Source organism: Vitis riparia, chromosome 4 (assembly GCF_004353265.1).
Source record: "Vitis riparia cultivar Riparia Gloire de Montpellier isolate 1030 chromosome 4, EGFV_Vit.rip_1.0, whole genome shotgun sequence".
Classification (NCBI taxonomy): Eukaryota; Viridiplantae; Streptophyta; class Magnoliopsida; order Vitales; family Vitaceae; genus Vitis; species Vitis riparia.
Window position 1 is genome coordinate 12397531 of NC_048434.1, and position 20121 is coordinate 12417651.

At 32.2% G+C, this 20121-nt stretch overlaps 1 protein-coding gene, 1 long non-coding RNA gene and 1 other non-coding gene across 3 annotated transcripts; 2 read left to right on the forward strand and 1 right to left on the reverse strand.

Moving 5' to 3' along the window:
- The first annotated feature begins 1747 nt into the window (after positions 1-1747).
- On the forward strand, positions 1748-1829 carry TRNAS-AGA. Its single transcript has one exon. It is a non-coding gene; the product is annotated as a tRNA-Ser (tRNA).
- Positions 1830-5448: 3619 nt separating this feature from the next.
- Positions 5449-7333, reverse strand: LOC117912098 (microsomal glutathione S-transferase 3). The gene is made up of 4 exons (XM_034826563.1): positions 7118-7333; positions 6864-6939; positions 6207-6379; positions 5449-5785 (listed from the first exon to the last, which is right to left on the reverse strand). The coding sequence occupies exons 1-4, from the start codon at positions 7228-7230 to the stop codon at positions 5710-5712; spliced, it is 438 nt and encodes a 145-aa protein (XP_034682454.1). The 5' UTR covers positions 7231-7333; the 3' UTR covers positions 5449-5709.
- Positions 7334-8379: 1046 nt separating this feature from the next.
- On the forward strand, positions 8380-9392 carry LOC117912071. Its single transcript, XR_004650970.1, has 3 exons — positions 8380-8499; positions 8694-8988; positions 9113-9392. It is a non-coding gene; the product is annotated as an uncharacterized LOC117912071 (long non-coding RNA).
- Positions 9393-20121: the final 10729 nt, after the last annotated feature.

Consider the following 20121-nt stretch of genomic DNA (forward strand, 5'->3'; position numbering starts at 1 on the left):
TTATTTATCATTTTAAAAGTTTTTCCAATATTTATGAGTTTTTTTTTATCAATTTTCATTTAATATTTTATATTAAAATATTCACCGATATTTCTTAATATAAACATAAAATTAGGTTATCGATATACCTGTCAATATTGATATTTTCACCTTTAATTCTAGTTGTGATTTGATACAACATTGAAAGTTTTTTTTTTTTTTTTGTAATAAGTCATGAAAAAAAAATAGAAAAACAAATAATTTAAAATTTGAAAGTAAATTGATTTTAACAAAAAAACTAAAAAACAAACACCCTCTTAATTTACTTAATAACTTAATAATAAGTTATTCATGTTACAACTCATTTTATCTTCTTTCTTGAAGTTTTCATCAATATATGTGCTCAACTCACTTTCTCCTTGTTTGTTTCTTTATTTTTAGTTATTTATTTTTGCACATGGAATGCAAGGCCCGGATCAATACACTAACCATGTCTTTTATTACATATATTGTATGCAATTATATAGATATATAAATATATATTACAAAGTTTTAAATTGATTAAAATAAAATTATTATAAATACGTTAACTTTAATTATAATAATTAAATACAAGATCGGTATAAATTTATATATATAAAATTATTCACATTTTAAAATAAAAATACTTATATATATATATATATATTATTTTTTAAATATATTCTAACTAAATATAATATATTTTTCCATATATATCAATTTCCTTGTTAAAATAGCTTCAATATATGTATTATTATTATTTTCTATCATTTTTTTTTGGAGTTTTTATAATATTTATGAGTTTTTTTTTATCAATTTTCATTTAATATTTTGTATTAAAATATTCACGATATTTCTTAATATAAACATAAAATCAAGTTATCGATATATCTGTCAAAATTGATATTTTCACCCTTCAATTCTAGTTGTGATTTGATACAGCATTGAATTTTTTTATTTTTTATTTGTAATTAATCTCTCTTATAACAATAAAGAGTAGGGTTAAAAAAGGAAACAATGAAAAATTAGCGGAGGAAATATTATATACATGCTTAAATAATACTCCATAGGAGTGAAATTGATGATGATGTTGGGTGGAGATTGCCGTTCTGTGTTGCTTGATACAATTACTATAATATAGATTCCATGTCCTGAAAATAAAGTTGAGGAAAAAAGCATTGTGATTAGACTGTTGGATAGCATTTAATCTCTTCTTGTTCTAGGCAGTCCCAAATGATATTGTTGGATCTCTTTTTTATCCCAGCTCAAGGTAGACCCATGTAAACTCTAGTATTGGTCTTTCTAAACCTTTGGTGGTGAACACTAAGGATGAAAGGTTGTGATTAAATTCTTTTAAGAAAATGTAAAAGAATATGACAAAAAAGAAAATTTTTCATCAATTTGAAACTCTAATCGACCATCCTCTTGAATATGAAATCACTTTATCAAGAAGTTTCTTTGATTAAATACTAAAATTTTATCGATTTGACTTTTTTTTTAGGGTTTCACTAAATAGACTTAATGCTCGTTAATTTAAAATTTTATCAAATATCTCACTATTTTGAGTGATGGAGAGGTTTGCATATAATTTAATACCACTTAAGTGGAGAAGCAGGTCGGATAAAGTAATGACTTTATACTATAACCAAAGTGGGATGACTTTTAAAGTTACCAGAAATGCAAATAATACTGTGTATTAAAAATAAATATAGTTAAATAAAATGGTTTAACCACAGAGATCAGCAATGTGGACGTGCCGGAGTGGTTATCGGGCATGACTAGAAATCATGTGGGCTCTGCCCGCGCAGGTTCGAATCCTGCCGTCCACGGTTTTTGTCATTTTCGACAATGTCTATCTTGTAGAATTTTTTCTCTACGTTTTATGTTGTTAGCCTCTTTTTAATTTTAGAATTTAAAATTTCTCTAATACAATTTTAAAAGTAAAGATACATACTTTTTTTGAATAAAAAAAAAATGTTGATAGCTGTACATCCCAAAATTCTTTCAAGCCTATTCTCACTTTTTTTATTTTATTTTATCTTTATATTCATATTTATTTATTTTTCTTTCTTTCTTTCTTTTCTTTCCCCTCACCTCCACTGTGAGTCCTTGTCATCCACCGTTCCTTCAAGAAATGGAAAGTGGTAACTTTTTATTTTCTTATTTATTTATTTATTTTATTTTTACCGTGTTTTGGTATTATTATGGATTTTATTTTTTTTTGCTTAGAGTCTCTTTAAGTTATCTCCAATGTTTTCTCCTTTATCAACAAAAATGCAATGCGAGGTTTATTTCAAATCAATATTGCCATTCCTCAAGTTCATTTTGCAGCATGAATGGTTCACTTTCATAAACCTTCCAAGCAAGGTCCATGAAGTAATTTAAGTTGTGCTGAATGGAAAACTCAATTTGTGATTGAGATAATAAGTCTTTGAAAACTCCATCAAGCAGGTTTGAAATTTGAATCACAAGATTGATAATCATTATAATAATGTAGGCTTGTTTTATGTTTACAATTTAGGCTTCTATTACCCTTTTTTGTTACATTTATTGAAGTTTTCTAGAAATTGTGGACAGAGGACAATTTCAACCATGCATCAAAAAGAAAAAGAAACTTGGGTGGCATATTTTCTTGCAATTTGTTGTTGTTATTTTGTTAGGCTTGAAAAAGAATGTTTGGATGTTCTTCTACATGAACAAGCAAATGTGAAGCCTAAGCTATACTTCTTAAGTTTTATGTTATGCTAATGCAAAATAAGTGTAGATCTTCTTGAGTGAAGACCTTTAACCAAAGTCTATGCTGGTCGATTTCTTGGAAATTCTAATACTAATGCACTCAATTTGACTTTCCCTCCAATTATATGTATTTGAAGATCCTAATATGATGATCATAAGTTGAAAAAATTAAGGTGTGGACCATGATCGGATTCCAAATCTAAACTCCTATTTAGCGGAGTTTTTAATAGAAAACAAGTTTTAAAAATTCATAATATTGTTTGGTTATTGTTTTCTATTTCCGATTTTTAAAAATAATGTGAAACAGAGAATAATTTTTAGAAATACACACACTATTATTTCTTTTCTACATAGAATCATTATTTTTTTTTCCCCTAGATAAATTAAAGAATTAATGTATTTGATTTGTTAAAAAGTATATTAATTTTTAAAAATAATTTAAAACTTAAATAATAAACTCATTAACATAAAAAAAAAAAATTATGAATAAATAACTCTATTGTTTCTCTTCTATATAAAATTATTATTTCCTTGATTTTTTTTCACTAGACAAATGAACTCCAAATTAAATAAGACTTAATATGTTGGATTCATTAACAAGTCTAATAATTTTCTACTAAAAATATAATATTACTTTTTACTAAAAATTATTTATTTTTAATTACAAAATTATTTTCATTTTCAATAAGACTTTAATTAAATTTAATTAATTAATATTATATAAATTGAATTTAGCATGTTCTTGCAAAATCAAAACATTTAAAAAAAAAAACAATTTATCAAAACAAGTCTTTTTGTTTTTTATTTTTAAAATCATTTTATAAAAAGAACTTATCAAATATCCTTATTTTATAAAACATTAAAAAACTTTTTTTGATTCTTCTACTTAAAAATAATTCCTAAAAATAAGCATAAAAGATCATGGCCAAACAAGAAATTAAAAAAATAAAAATAAAAAAGTACTTGTTTGAATTGTATTAAAAATGAATATTAAAATTATTTTTATCTTATAGTAATTTTTGTTTCATTAGAATAAAAAAATTATTTCATAATTAAATTTTTTTTATCTTTAACTCATATAGATTTAATTTTTATTTTTAAATAAAAATTAATTTGAAATTGATTTAGTATTATTCTAAATTAAATTTAAAAAAAATGAAATTAAGACAATGTTTTTAAAAACAATACAAATTCTTTCATCTAGATAAGCTTTTCCCTTTTTTGTTTTAAAAAATTATTTTTTAAAACATTTTGCTAAACACTCCGACTTTTTATTTTTTAAAAACTGTTTTTTGTTCTCTATTATAAAAACATTGCCAAAATGTAAGTTTCTTTTGCCTTCTTCCATGTCTTATTATCATGATGTTGCTTCCTATGTTCCTTCTTCCCTTGATAATATTTAAACACATCAATAAAAAAAAATTCGAATCCCTATATGATTTATCATTGGCTTGTTCAATTCTTATGGTTTGAGTGATTGTTTGTTTGCTATATGGTTAGGTCAACTCATCTATCACCACATAAAAATAAAAATAAAAATAAAAATAAAAAAGGGAAGAAGAAGAAGAGGGTTGACCACCTCACTAGGCTTGTATAAATTGTTATTTTGTTTGGATATTTTTCTATTTTTAAAAATAAAAAATAATTATAATTATTTTAGAAACTAGTTTAAAAAATTAAAATATATAAAAAAAAATTTACTACTTTCACTTTTAAAATTTTAAAAGTAAATAAATGAGGTAAATACTTTTTATATAAAAAAAAATTATTTTAAAAATAAAAAACAGAAAATATATCTAAATAGGACAGTAATTTATTTGAAGGAAATAAATGAGGAAATTATTTTAAGAGCCAAAGTAGTCCATCTAGTACTTAAAAGGGAATGTTGCCTATTCAATCAATACTTATAGCATATGGAAATATAGTATATATATATAACTAAATATCACATATTAAAATAACTCAAAAGAACAAACAATACGAAATTAACAAGTTTAGCTCGAGTATGTGCAACCTTTAACTCATTTAATTATTTTTTATTTGTTCAATTTTCATGTCATATAGATAAGATTATGATAATGCTTTCAATAACTTGATGCATTTTTAAATATAAAAATTAATAATTTGCATTTAATTTGTTACCATTTGCAACAATTTCGTTAACAATTTAGAATTGAGGTCATGATATCATATAGAATAGAGGCATTATATCTTCATTTTTTTTAAATATATATATTAAAAAAATTTCTTGCTAAAATTTTTCATTTTTTATTTATTTTTATAAATCGAGGAACTTTCCATAGCCAAGCTTTTGGGACTCTTCATGGAGACTCAAATATCAAGGTGTTGACCGTCACGTAAAACCAACACTAAATAAATTCAAAGTATCATTAATGGTAAAATTCGAACTCAGGATCACGTGTCACTTACTAGGATCACGCTTCTTAGTATTTGCCTTGATCAAGTAGACTACCCTAACCAAGTACTATAAAATTTCATAATTAAGATCCACTTTTGACCATCCAACCACCATATTTCTAGAGGTTTCACCGTTTCAAAATCTTTAAAATACTTTTCAGCACCCAAGTCCAACCTACCATCTCATCATTGGGCATTTCTCAATCATTTACAAAGCCACAAGCTACAGAGAAAAAGCTGTATAAGTAGTTTAAGGAAAATAGTAGAGTGAATCAATGAACCGATTCATGAAGCTTCTCCTTAATGGCAACATTAGAATTCAAAGTCCCCAAGCATCATATATATATTCAAAAAGTGAGCAAAATTGGAAACATCCACAAGAAAGTTTCTATGGATCCAAACTAGAAAGTAGCTTATACTACTACAACTACATTACCACAAAATCACACTTCTCCTTTGTCTTATTGCCACAAAATAAAACCACCCAAAAGTAAGTTCTTAGAAACGGGGAGCGTACGAGTGAGTGTGTGCAGGATCAAAGCGAAATTGCAGGATTCATCCACGAACAAGGTTGATAGCAAACAAAATGTTGCAAATCATAAGCCCCGGGATCGCCAAAAATGAAAATTTCCTGAACAAAGAAATATTCATAGAAGCATCTAATCAGAATCCAGATTGAATAACCATAGACATCAAAACAAGAACAAAATTAAGTTTGGGGGGGAAAACAAAGATAGTTTTGAGCCAAATTCTTGATAAAAATAGGAACTTCATATATGAGTCCTTTTTGGCATTGATCTGAACTTGAGCATAAAAAAGTTTTCTTTAAACCCTTTGCCCTTGATGCTACAAAAAACAAGAAAACTTTTCAAGTTAAATTTCATCCAAACATTACCCAATTATATTGGGGGACTCAAACTAAAGCAAACATTCCAAATTGTCTACCATATCATTTTCAACATGAGTTCAGTTTGTTCCAAGCAACAGAATTCAGAGTATTTTAAACACATTATTTCCACTCAAAGCAGTGTTGAAGTATAAGGAAAACAAACCCGATCGTCAATCGGTTTTCAGGATTGCCGGTGGAATAGCCAGTGAAATAGAAATATCGACTGACAATGTACAGGGATCCAAGAGCAGCACATGTAAGAGGATATCCAATTCCTCCTAATATCATCAGCACGAAGAACACTGGCATCATTTCCAGTGAATTTTGATGCCCTCTCTGAAAAAATAAAAATACAAAGGTTTAGCGTTCGTTGGGACACATTTCCTATTTTTGTTTTTAAAAATAGGAAACAGTGGTAGTTTGTACATAAAATGTAGAAACTCTAATTGCTATGTCTATCAAATTCCTTTGGTACTTCATGCATGTACTTAGATAATGTAGAAACATCTCTCTTAATTATTTTATGACCATTAATCTATAATGATTTTAAACTCTCCAAATGAGTAAATGTTTTGGTAATATTGATTTTGTTTTAGAAAAGGAAAACACAGAACAATTCACTGTTCCAATCTATGAAAGAAAACATTATTTCCCTGAAAACATTAATCTCAATGAAAAAAAAAAACCCTATTCTTAAAGCCCTACTTGGGAAAAGAAGAACAAACAGCAGAAAATTACTTTCCAAATATTCTCTAGCATTTTTCTTTCCTTTTGCTGATTTTTCCTCATATTCAAACAAGCCCTAAGAAAGGAATCAAACCTGGACACAGTTGAAGAGCTTGGCATCCTTGTTTTCAGATTCCAACGCATACAGGTTAGGGAGAGACACCTTATACCTGCCAAAAGAGAGAGAGAGAGAGAGAGAGAGGGAACCCAACAAAAAAATTAACAAAAAAATAAGAAAAACAACTAAAATCAAATATCACATAAAGGTTTTTCTGGGCTCATAATTAATTATACTAAAATACTAAAATCAAAATCAGAAATCAGAAATCAGAAGAAACAAGTGCACACTTCTTCCGGGCTTTGCCTACGCTGATAGCCATGAAGAAATTGAGAAAGCAGTAGAAAACGAGAACAAGAACCACATATCCGTATTCTCTGGGAAGCAAATCCTCTGCTGCCATCTTCAGGTCGAAGGCAAATTGAGAATGGTTTTGAGGGGTTGTGGATTTGACTTGGCTGGGGCTGTGAATTTAACTTAGCTAGGGTTGTTTTGGGAGAGCCTCGCACCCGATCTTTGTGTTTCATTTATACTATATTTTTTTTTTTCCTGACTTCTTTTCCAAGGCAGAATAAAAAAATAGAATCATTGGTGTGACCTTTTCACACTCATCTTCAATGTCGTTTACCATATGGGTCCCGAGAATTGGGATTTATGGAAATGTAATACAAAACTTTCATATTTTAGTAATTTATCGTGCAAATTTGAAAAGAAAAAAAATTAAAAGAAAATAATTGAAAAAAATAGAATTAAGGTAAATACATTATTTTTTAAATAATGTTTCAAACTCATTTAAGCAAATCTTCCACCGCCATATTTAGATTGAAGGCAAATTGAGAATGGTTTGTCGGGGTCATGAGTTTGATTTGGTTGGGATTGCTTTTGGGAGAGCCTCCCATCCGGTCTTTATATTTTATTTGTACTATATATTTATTTTCCAAACTCTCTTTCAAGGTAGGACAAAAAATAGAATCATTTGAGTGAGTCACCCTTTCACACTCATTTACAACGTCATTTAATATTTGTGTTCCAAAAATTAAGATTTAGGAAAATTGTACATCCTCTATTTTATCTCTAGTACATACATATTTTTATTATTATTTTTTCTCCCGTCCCACCTCTTTTTTTTTAGTGCGTGTTTAGGATCATTTTTGCTTAGTTTTTCATCGTCCTATAGTGGTCCATGTATGCTTTGCTCATTATTGATTTTTGAACTACATTTTGGAGAATATTAGAGGATTATTTTGGGTCCAAGTGTGATTATCGGAGGCATCGTTTTTTTGGAGTTTGTGTTTATAGAGCTTTAGAGCCCTTTTGGACAGTTTGGTTCGGATGAGGACACGTGTTCTTATCCTGGCTGTCTGCTCCTTTTTGTGTTTTTTGAGCCGTTTTTGGCCTTTTGTGGGGGCTTTTTCACGACCTTTTTAGAGCATGTTTTTTAGGGGAGTAGAGAGGAGAGTGGGAGACAATCTCTGCAGGGGAGTGGGCTAGTGAGCTTGTTGATTTCCAGGAAATTTTTGAGTGCGAGTTGTGGGCAGGGGGTGTTGGAGAAGGGAGTTCGAGAGGAAATAAGAGGAGAACTGAGCAGTGGGAGAACCATGAGGAAAGCTGACTTGCTTCATGGAGGAGGCAAAAAGTGAAAGAGATTACTGTTTGAGAGGAGGAACATAAGGTAAGTATTAACCTGGATTTCATGTCTCTATTTTCTCCATAGACCTGCTTTCTATTCTACCGATTTATGCAATATTGATGCTTAGTTTGAGTGTGGATGTTAAGCCAGACATTTGATCTTTTTGTTGATCTCTGAGATGACTTTGGACTTATTATTATTTTATCTGCTGTTGCTGTCATTGACTGGGTCTTGAGCTTTATAGCACGATAACACTGAAACTTGGGAGATAAAAGACACCAACCTGAATCAAGGAGTAGTTTATGGTGTGTGGGCGGACAATACTGAAATACATGAAGAATTTTGTAACAGTTTTGATTATGATTTTGCGTTTACTATGAACCTACTAGTTGGTGCTCCGCAGAACCCTACGCAAACCTCTGTGGGAACCACCTAACCATGGATTTACACAGAAAACTGAGTTTATTGGAGAACCATCTCATCCGAATTCGTCCACGATCAGATTGAGAACAATATGGAGTATTCCCTATGGTTAGTAAAGGCCTCAGTTGATGAAAATAGGGAAGGCTGCTTTAGGTAGGAACCATTAATCTTGCTTTGATGAAAGGTTAGACAACAACAACTAATTTTGAGAGATACTTTCTTGGTACATTAGCGCAGTTGTCTTTTGAAGGCTATTCTGGATGTGTGAATCCAAAGGGAGTTGAAATGCCTATCAGGAGAATTAAGAAAAAATAACAGTAGCACCACCAACACCAGCATTGCAGTCTCAACTGTACCCACGAGCCCCATTCCACCATTGCCACATTTGGTGCACCATTCTCAAGTCCGCGACCCTTCCTTCCTCTTGGTGTACTTTTCCTATCTTGGTGAGAATTTATAGGTTTTAAAATTGAATTTTCAAAACGGTTTTCAATTGAAATAAACCCAGTTTTAAAATCAGGATTTTAGGTACTAAAATCCCAATTTTAATAAACATTACTGTCATATTTCCTCTAGCAAACACATTTCATAGTTTTTCTTGATTTTCTTGTTTTTTTTTTTAAGAAGCATGAATAAATTTTATGATCCAAAAAAAAAAAGGAATTTATGAAAATAATTCATACAAAAATAAATTGAGCCTTGGTGAGGCCCAACATACATGATGTCTTTATTTGATATTAGGTTTTAATTGTTATGTTGATTGAGTGATTAATTGATCTTGTCTTGCTTCGTGACTTGCATGAGATATTCCATACTTATTATGGTGCACTAATCCTTTTTTCTCATGAAAGCACGTTGTCACTCGATGCTAATATAAGGTACACTCCTAATCCCTCATTTATTTATTCTTCATATATGACTTGCTTTCGTTATTTGATTGATGATTATGGTATCCATTGATCTCCTAGTTAATTGTCATGTTTGTCTTACCTTTATTTATAGAGACCTAATTTTTAAGGCTTAGAGGGGTGCTACGGTCATCGTTGTACCTTCTCGATAGCTAATATGATCTTCGGACCCAACTTTGGTTTTCACATACCTGTTTTTCATTTAGGAGTGACATTAACAAATTCCTTATTATATGGTTCCTTTTTTAGGTAGAGTGCTCCCAAATAAACCACTAAGTAAATCATGTGATGTGATACAACTTAAGAAAAATGATATGAATACACTACCATTTCCCATATTTTGTGTTTGTGCATGTGGTAGATGATTCTGCTAGCAAAAACAACAATAGATATGGAATCCATAATAAATGTTTGTTTGCTTTCAACTATTTGCACTCTGTATGTTCACCTCTAATTGACCATTGCAACAACCTAAAGGCCACCGACATCTTACTTTATGAAGAGCTTACGCTTCATATCTATGACACAGGTTAGTTGTTCTAAGTCTACTTAAAAGCAACACAGTTAAATTGAAGGCAAGTACTTTCAAAGATTAATTTGTTTGAATTTTAAAAGTGAAAATATTAAAATGTTTTTTTAATAATATTCAATGTTCCTTTTTTTAAAAGGTTATGTTTGAGGGTGTCATTCATATTCAAGTAATTCAATAAAACTCATGGCATGTGTAGGTTGAGGAAAACTGATTATGAATTCTCTTAGCATTAATTGAGCTCATGTTGGAAGTCACAAAAGCTTAGAGTGCAATGAAAGCCCACTGTATTTTTTTCCAACTACTACAATGTAAGGTGGAATCTTATTAGCCTATGTATGTATTGTTGATGATCTTTAGTGCTTTTATATATCAACTATGGATTATAAGATCCATATACTTCATTGCTAAGATGATAGGGATATTAAAAAATTTTAGATTTCTGAGAAAAGTATGATGTAACCTTTTGTGGTTGGTGAAGGAATTTTGTAGGTAAAGTGTGCAACATTCCTTGTTGTCCGCATTAATCAAGCTTGAGCACAAAATCACTGAAGCATGGAGAGTAATGAATGGCCACTATATTGTTTTCCATCTACTACAATTGAAGGTGAAATACCAAATGTTTAATTAGTGCTAGGTCTAATCCTAAGATCTAACTATTCTCATAACTTGGCAAAGTGATAATGGAATACATATAAAATGAGAAGATATTACCTTCCACTAACCTGCATGACTAACCTTACATTTGAAGTTAAGGTAAGTATAATCCCATCATTTAACCTTCTCATTTGTTGAATTTCTTATAAGGACATATAGACAGTAGGCCTGGAATCTATCCACCATAAATGGTGAAATCCACCACTAAACATTCAAAATGAGAAAACGATGTATACTTTTCTTTTTCTTTTAGGTAAACTAGACATTCCTTTACGAGTGTCTTGAAAGGTCAAAGGAATCACTTGCCCATGAGCTTGCTCTTTTATTCATTTTCTTAAACTTTCCTTATTTAGTGTTCTTCTTCTTCTTCTTGATAGAAGAATCTAAAGAACCTTTGACTTTCATGCAAACACCCTATGATCTTTGAGAATCCCCTTAGCCACCCCGAAGGAAAATGGCAAGGTCTCCATGATTATATGAATACTAATGTTCATAACAATCCTAAGAGTAGCTTCTCAAAACTGATCTACCCTTATCACCAATAACCATTGCAAACTAAAAAGAGAATATCAAAGTCTCTAGTAATAAACATGTATTGCTATTACAACACATTTTCCAAAGATATAAGTATTAGACACTTGGTCTTCTGATCCATCCAATACCACTTTGATGTGCCATTTTTTCCTTTTGTTAGGTTAGTTCATTAGGAATAACTAGCTTTACCTAAACTAGCTTCTATGCAATTAGTTACTATATCCATAATAAAATTTAGTGGGAGATTTATATCTCACAGATTATGATGAAGTGGTGAGTAATGTTTGTGCTCATTTAAGGTAAGGAGCTATGAAGAAGTAGTTAGAATCTTTGTATTCTAGCATAGTCTGGGTTCCTATAGAAGCACCTAAAGGGATAAAACTCATAGGTATAAGATGGTCTACGAGAAAAACATAGGACTAGATGGAAAGCTTGAGTTTTATGTGGCTAAAGGTTATAGTTTGAAACTTTTTTTTCAACTATGTAAAACCTTTTCAATAGTGGCCATAGTCAAATCCATCAAATTACTCCTATCTATTGCAGTGTGTCTCATTTATGAGATATAACAACCAAACATTTTCGTAGCAAAGGCCTTGTGTGTACAAGAAGGCATAGGGAAGCATGGTGATTCTCTAAGATCTTGCAGGTACATGACAATCTACTCATCGGATACGATGTAGGGATATTGTCATCAGTCAAGATCTGGTAGTCTACTCAGTTCTAGATGAAAATCTAGAAGAAGGCGCAATATATTATTGAGATTAAGGTCCTTTAGGACTGTAAGAATAGGAAAATTATGTCATGTCACCTACATAGATGACCTTTTAGTCAAGTACATGATGCAAAACTCCAAGAAGGGTTTGCTACTCTTTAGATTTGAAGTTTTCTTTCTTATGATCAATGTCCTTGGACATCTATGGAAATAGATCACATTAAGATGGTATCTAATCCCTCTGTAATGGATAGCCTTAAGTATGCAATGTTATGTGTTAAACCAAATATTTGCTTTACTGTAGAAATAATGAGTGGATATTAGTCAATTTCCTAATTAGAACTTTGGGTGAATGTCAAACATATACTCTAGTATCTCTGGAGAATGAGGGATTATATGTTTGTGAGTTTTTGCGATGAGTTGGTACTCCTTTCATGTTGGAAAATTAAACTTTGAGTTTGTTGAGAACTCTCACAGGTCTACCTCTAGGTATGCGTACACTAAGTGGCTTATGTGTTTCCTCAACTATATTATCTAAGATACTGTTATGTGATAACAATGGAATGGTGGCATAGTCTAAAGGACTAAAGTACCACTAGAAGAGGAAATATATAAAGAGAGAGTGTTACCTTATTGTGAGATAGTACAGGAAGGTCATATGACTATGAAGCATAATCTTTTTATAGTGTCTAATCTACTTTTGGGGCTAGTAGGAGTTTGTTGGGATTGAGCCCCTAAAAACAAGACATGATGTAACAAAGTTAGACTTAATTGTCCCCTTGTTATCCCTTTGGTGTATATGCATCGATTTGAGCATTCAGCCTATGTTTTTTTACATTATACATGACATAGGTGCACTAGGAGTTGCATAGAAGATACAAGTCATGAGTTCCTTGTAAGTAGATAAGTTGTCTACAGTCAATTCATGGATTTAGGCAATTCAGTAGTGACTATAGTGTACCACCTCCTAATTGGAGGGAAGACTTGTCTTGGCCATCGGGATAAGTTTCCCATCGTGAATACACTAGTGTATGTGATGCATACTGAACAGGACCTATAGTGAATTGTGATGCAAGGCTATCAATTGTCATGATTCACCAAGCTACTATAATGCATGGACCCTCAACCTTGAGATAATATTGAGTTTGCACCAAAATGGGCGAGACCCTAAAGTAGTTATATATCCCTATATATTAGGTCACTGTTGATGGAAGCTAGTGACAATAAGTATTCTCAATAGAGGCACTATGATATCTCATGGGAATGAGACAATGTGTCCCCTTAGGTGATCCAAATGACATGTAATCATGAAATTTTCAGCCACAATAATTCCTTTAGTGGAATTTGACATGTGCTCCTTAAAGTTAGAGTATGTCAATTGATCACATAATAAGTAAGATTTGTAACTTAAGGATTGGAGAGGTAATCTTATTAGATTATGGACACCAATTCATGGGCAGCCTACATGCAATGGATAGAAGGTCACAAACCCGAGCTTCATCTCATTGTTATTTACATAAAGTATTGGAGTGCAGTTGATTTTCTTTAGTGGAATGTTGAATCAACTTCAGAATTGGATTCTGAGGGAACCAATACTCTTATGGGTCTTAGTGGTCCTCGTTCTGAGCTCATCTACCATGATGACATGGTTTATGAGGGTTGGATTGACTTTATGTTCATTCTTGTGCATAAGGGCATTTTGCTAATTTTGTAAGGTTGTAGAGGGGATAATGAACAAGGTGTCTGGTTTGGATTAATTGATTAATTAGATCACCCTATGTGGTTAATTAATCAATTAGAACATTTTTTGGGTTAGATTAAGTGACCCAAGTCCTAATAGGCATAAGTCACTTAAGCCTAATGGGTAATCCTATAAATACCCTTTTATGGGTTAAGGTTTCCTAATAACTTTTGGTGAGAGTTGTCTTTTACCTTTAGAGAAAGAGATAGCCATAGTCTCCTCCCTTCCAAAGCCCACACTTTGGAGTGCCAAGATTGTAGTTTGAGTCATCGGGCGAAAAATCTTGAGCAGACAAGACCTCCTTGGATGCAGGGTTATAGCCCACCGGACACACACAGGTCGAGTACATGAGAACCACACAGGACAAGCATAGGTTATTTGCATGGGAATTGCATAGGACGTGCACAGGTTATGTGCACGGGAATCACATGGGATGCACACGTGGACAACAACTTGGGGAGAGAGACTCCTATTTTCTAGGCATGTTCTTCAATGGATGGATTTTGGTTTGGGAACATCCCGATTACTTATGAGTTTCAAATCTCTAGATCTTTATTCTATAATGGTTTTTTAAGCCATTTTTTTCCGTTACGTTAGATCTAGAGAGCCTTAGGGATAGATGCATGCACCATATGAGATCTAAGGTATGAGAACGGAGTGATCCAAGGTTCCCAACAATTGAGCTTAAGCCAAAATCAATAGGAGGATTTGACCTATGAACAAAATAACCTAAATAGCTTATGATTTTATCGCAATGAATACAATCACCTTAGTGGCTAGGGATGAGGTTGCAATGTTTGAATTTACTTAAGTGGAGAAAGAAGTAACCCCAATGATTTAATCTACTTAAATGGCTAGGCAACCTGTCATAGTGATAAAAGACCGAAATCACCTTGATAACACTCCATTCTTTCACAATGACCCAAATAACATGAATGGTTGTGGATGCACTAGAAAATCCCTAATCACCTTAGTGGTTGTGGACAAGGTCGTAATGATGATTATTACCGTAGTAGCTATGGAAGCTTTCATAACAATTTAATCACATGTGTGGTAAGGGTTGTGGTTGAAGTGATCACAATCACTTGAGTGGTTAGTGAAACATTGAAAATACCCAAAGTCACTTGAGTACCTAGGGTCATATTTGCAATGCACAAAATAACCTTAATAGCTTAGGATTTGGTCATAATGACCAAAATCACCTAAATGGTAGGCAAAAGGTTGCAATGTTCGAATCCACTTTAATATAGAATGATGCAACATGAATGACTTCATTCACCTTAATGGATAGGGATGCTGCCATAGTGACCAAAGACCGAAATCACCTTAAAGACACTTCATTTTCTCACAATAATCCAAATCACCTAAGTGGCTAGGGATGCACTAGAAAGTCCCAAATCATCTCAGTGGCTATGAACAAGGGCGAAATGACCAATATAATAGTTATGGATTCTTGTGTAACAATCAAATCACCTATGTGGTTAGGGTTGTGATTGTAATAACCAAAATCACCTGAATGGCAAGTGATGCACTCACAATGACCTAAAGTCATGTGAGTGACTAGGGACCTATTTTCAATTGGCAAAATAATCTTAATGCCTTTAGATTTGGTTGTAATGACCACAATCACCTTAATGGCTAAGGATGAGCTTGCAATGACCAAATCCACTTCAATAGAGAATGAAGCAACCTTAATGACTTAATTCGCTTTGAATAACTAGGGATGTGCTAGAAAGTTTCAAATCACATCAATGGCTACAAATAAAGATGCAATGACTAATACTATTATAGTGGTTATGAATGCTTTTGTAACAATCAAATCACCTATGTTGTTAAGGTTATGTAATAATGGCCAAAATCACTTGAATGGATAATGATATAATCATAAATACCCAAGTCACTTGAGTGGCTAATGGCATATTTACAACTAGAAAAATCACCTTAATAACTTAAGATTTGGTCATAATGACTAAAATAACCTAAATGACTAAGGATGAGGTTCAAATGATTGAATCTACTTAAGTGGAGAAGGACGCAACCTAAGCAACTTAATTCAACTTAATGGCTAGGGATGTTGTTATAGTGACCAAAGACTAAAATCACCTCTATTGGGAACCTTGTATTACTTTGTTACAATACCCTAGATCTCATAAAATGCATGCATATATCCTTAGGCATTTGTAAACTTATCGTAGTAGAATAAAAGGACAATAAAAACCATTAATAACTATAAATCTAGAGATTTGAAACTCATACCTATGATCTGGATGTTCCGATATCAAAATCCATCTAATGAAGAACATGCTTGGAAAAACTGGAAAGTCTTTCCTCAAGTTGTTGCATACATGCATGTCTCGTGTTATTCCTATGCACGCGACTTGTGCGCGTCCCATGAGCTTCTCGTGCATGCGACCTATGCACGTCCAAGTGTTGTTGCCCTTCATCCAATAAGGTCTCGTACACTTAAGATCTTTCACCCGATAACTCGAATCACGATCTTAGCACTCAAAAGTGTGGGTTTTGGAAGGAAGGAGGCTATATATATATATATTCTCTTTATCTTTAGAGGTGGAAGACAACTCTCACCAAAAGTCATTAGGAAACCCTAACCCATAAAAGGGTATTTATAGGGTTGTCCATTGGGCTTAAGTGACTTAAGCCCATCAAGGCTTGGGTCACATAATCTATTCCAAAATAGGTCTTAATTGATTAATTAACTACATAGGGTCATCTAGTTAATCAATTAGCCTAAACCAAGGACCTTGTTCACTATCCCTAGTGTGACCTTGCGTAGTTATCAAAACACCCTTTAATTGGAGCCAAAATATGTGCTATAATAACACATATTCGATATGATTTGTGCATCAAGGGACACTCAAATCACCCAATTTGACCTAAATCAATGCTAAGGCTCTAGTCATGAGTTTAACTTTTATTTTAGAGATTTATTTCATGTTTAAGGGAAGAAAATAGCACAAGTTGAAACCATGTTAGATTTTGAAAGATTAAGAAAAGGTTAAATAAGGAATTGAGTGAGTCAAGATTCATGGAGTTTGAAGAAATGCATGTAGAGGATGTCACAAGTTTGGGAGATGAGAATTGATCATTATGAAGTAAGAGAGAAAGCATATAAATATGGACAATGAGGCATGAAGCAAGATTCATCAAGTTTGCGTGGAAATTTGGAACTTAAAATCTAGTGGCAACATGTACTTTGAATTTGAGGTGACATTTGGAGTACTTACCAAAGTCCATTTTGGAAAAACTATATATTGTTTCAAATCTTTGGAAGTAAGGAATCCAACACTTCAAATAGTGCACAAATTAAACTTGAAACGAGGAAGTTATGCACATTTTAATCAAATTGGTCAAAGATGAAAGTTGAGTTTTAAATTGACAACTTCAGTTCGAAATGGTTTTTGGCCATTTAAAACTCAAAGGAATGCAAGGAAGATTTTGGAAAATGCTAAGTTCAAATCCTACTACCTATTTCAAGTAAGAGGCACGTGATTCGAACTTGAAAACATGGAGTTTTTAGGTGGGTAATGGGTGAGCTTGAAATTCCCTATGAATTTCGAACTCCTTATTATGATTTTGAACTGAGCTTTTTCCTTCCATTTATGAGTTCAAAATTGATTTGGAACTCACCCAAATTTTGAACTTAGCCATTGGTGATCAAGTTTGAGCCCTGAGACACATTGACACAAGTTTCAAATGCCTCCATTCAATTCAAAACACTTTGTACTCATTAAGAACTCGTAATTTTTTTTAAGCTTTTTAGGTTATTTATGACTTTTCCTTGTAATAAGTGGCCAATGAGAGTGTGCCACATGTTAAGTCATTGATGATACTATATAAACTCTCTCAGTTCTAGGGTTTAGGAATCTTGGATCTTTTTCCGAAGAGTTTGACATTAGAGGTGGAAGAAAACAAGAACTTTGGTTTGTTTTTTTTTACTTCTTTATTGAATATATTGTTTTTAGTTTCTTTTGATTCAAATGATAGATTTTTACCCTATTATGGATTATGAATGTAACATCACCCCCGTGAGAGGCTAAAAAGCCAACTTGGGGCTTGAAGTATGAAAACCTAAGGGTTAGAAACTTATAAGAACAATGGGTAAATTATTATAACAATGACATTTATTATTGGTTAGGTTACAATTTATCAATTTTTTTTATCCTATCCTTGTGAGTTAGTTTAGGGAATAATATGGTAGGTTATTACCTGATACTAGTGATTTTTGGTAACTCTTGATCATTAGCTATCTTAGTCTTCCCTATTGTTATTTGCCCCAAAACAAAGTTAGAAGGAGGAGAAATGGTTAAAAAGTCAAACCTTAAACCAATAATCAATCTCATTTATTTTATGGTTTTAGGAATCCGTTTTAAAAAATGAAAAATCAAGTCTCAGATGCAATTTTGAGTTATAAAACTCAAATTTATCGCTACCGGCCAAGGATCCCAAAACCCTAGGATCACTTTACTTAAGAAACCTTTGTTGTCTCTATCTTTATACCTTAAGTTAGATTGTGGAAAGCCCCATACTTGAATCAATTGAATTAAATATCAATATTTATTTTGTTATTAATTTAACTTCCTTTACTTAGTTTCACTTCATAAAAATTACTTCATATATTATTTTTCACTTATGGATTCAAATAAAAGTGATTCATTTATCCCAATATTGACAAATTCCATAAGCCAATCCATGAGGACAATATAGAAAGTAGTACAAAAGTCGTAGTGACTTTTTCTCTATTTTTTCTTTACTAGAGTTGCTATGTAAAAAGGCTTAGTAATTTGGACAACAAAGAAGACCGGTCACCCTTATGTACAAGAATGAACCTAGAGACAATCCAACCCTCATAAATTGTCATCATGGTATATGAGCTTAAAGTAGGGACCATTGGGACCCATAGGAGTATTGGCTCCCTAATAATCCAATTATGAAGTTGATTCACTATTCCACTAAAGAAATCAACTGCACTTGAGTACTCTATGTAAATAACAACAAGATGCAAATTGGATTTATGACCTACTATCCACTATATGTAGACTTCTTATGAACTGGTGTCCATAATCTAACAAGGTAGTGTTATCACCTATCGATATTACCTCTCAAATCCTTGAGTTACAGATCTCACTTATTATGCGATCAACTAACATACTTTAGCTCTAAGAAGCATATGTCAAATTTCACTAAAGGAATTACTGTGACCACATAGTTCATGATCACATATCCTTTGGATTATCCAAGAGAACACATTATCACAATCCTATGAGGTATCATAGTGCCTCTATTAAGAATACCTATTGTCATCAACCTCCATCAATAGTGACTCAATCCATAGGGATATATGATCACTTTACTGTCTCACCAATAGGTCAAAACTTCTTGTTGATTTTAGTACATACTCAATATTCTCTCAATGTTGAGAGTCTATGTAGTATAGTAGCTTGGTGACTCATGACATTTGATAGTATTGCATCATGATTCATTGTAGGTCCTGTCCAATGTGCATCACATACACTGGTGCACACACTCACTATGGAAAATCCATCCCGATAGCCAAAATAAGTCATCTTTCCAATTAAGAGGTGGTGCACTACGGTTTCTACTAAATTACCCAAATCCATGACTGAACTGTGAACAATTTATCTACTTACAAGGAACCCATGACTTGTATCTTTTATACAACTCTTAATCCACCCAAGTTATATACAATGTAAAATAAATGAGTTGAATACTCAAATCAATGTCAATATACCAAAGGGATAGCAAAGGGATGGTTAAGTCTAACTTTGTTACATCATGTCTTACTTTTAGGGGGTAAATCTTAACAACCTTGGTGACACTCCATTCTTCCACAATAACCTAAATCACCTAAGTGGATAGGCATGCACTAGAAAGTCCCAAATCACCTCAATAGCTTTGGAGAAGTTTGCAATGACCAATACTACCATAGTGGCTATGGATGCTTTTGTATCTATCAAGTCACTTTTGTCATTAGTGCATTGGTTGTAATGACCACAATCAACAAAATGATTAGAGATATATTCACTGAGGCCCAAAGTCACTTGAGTGGCAAGGGTCATATTTGCAATGAGCAAAATAACCTTAGGGGCTTAAGATTTTGTTGCAATGATCAAAATCATCT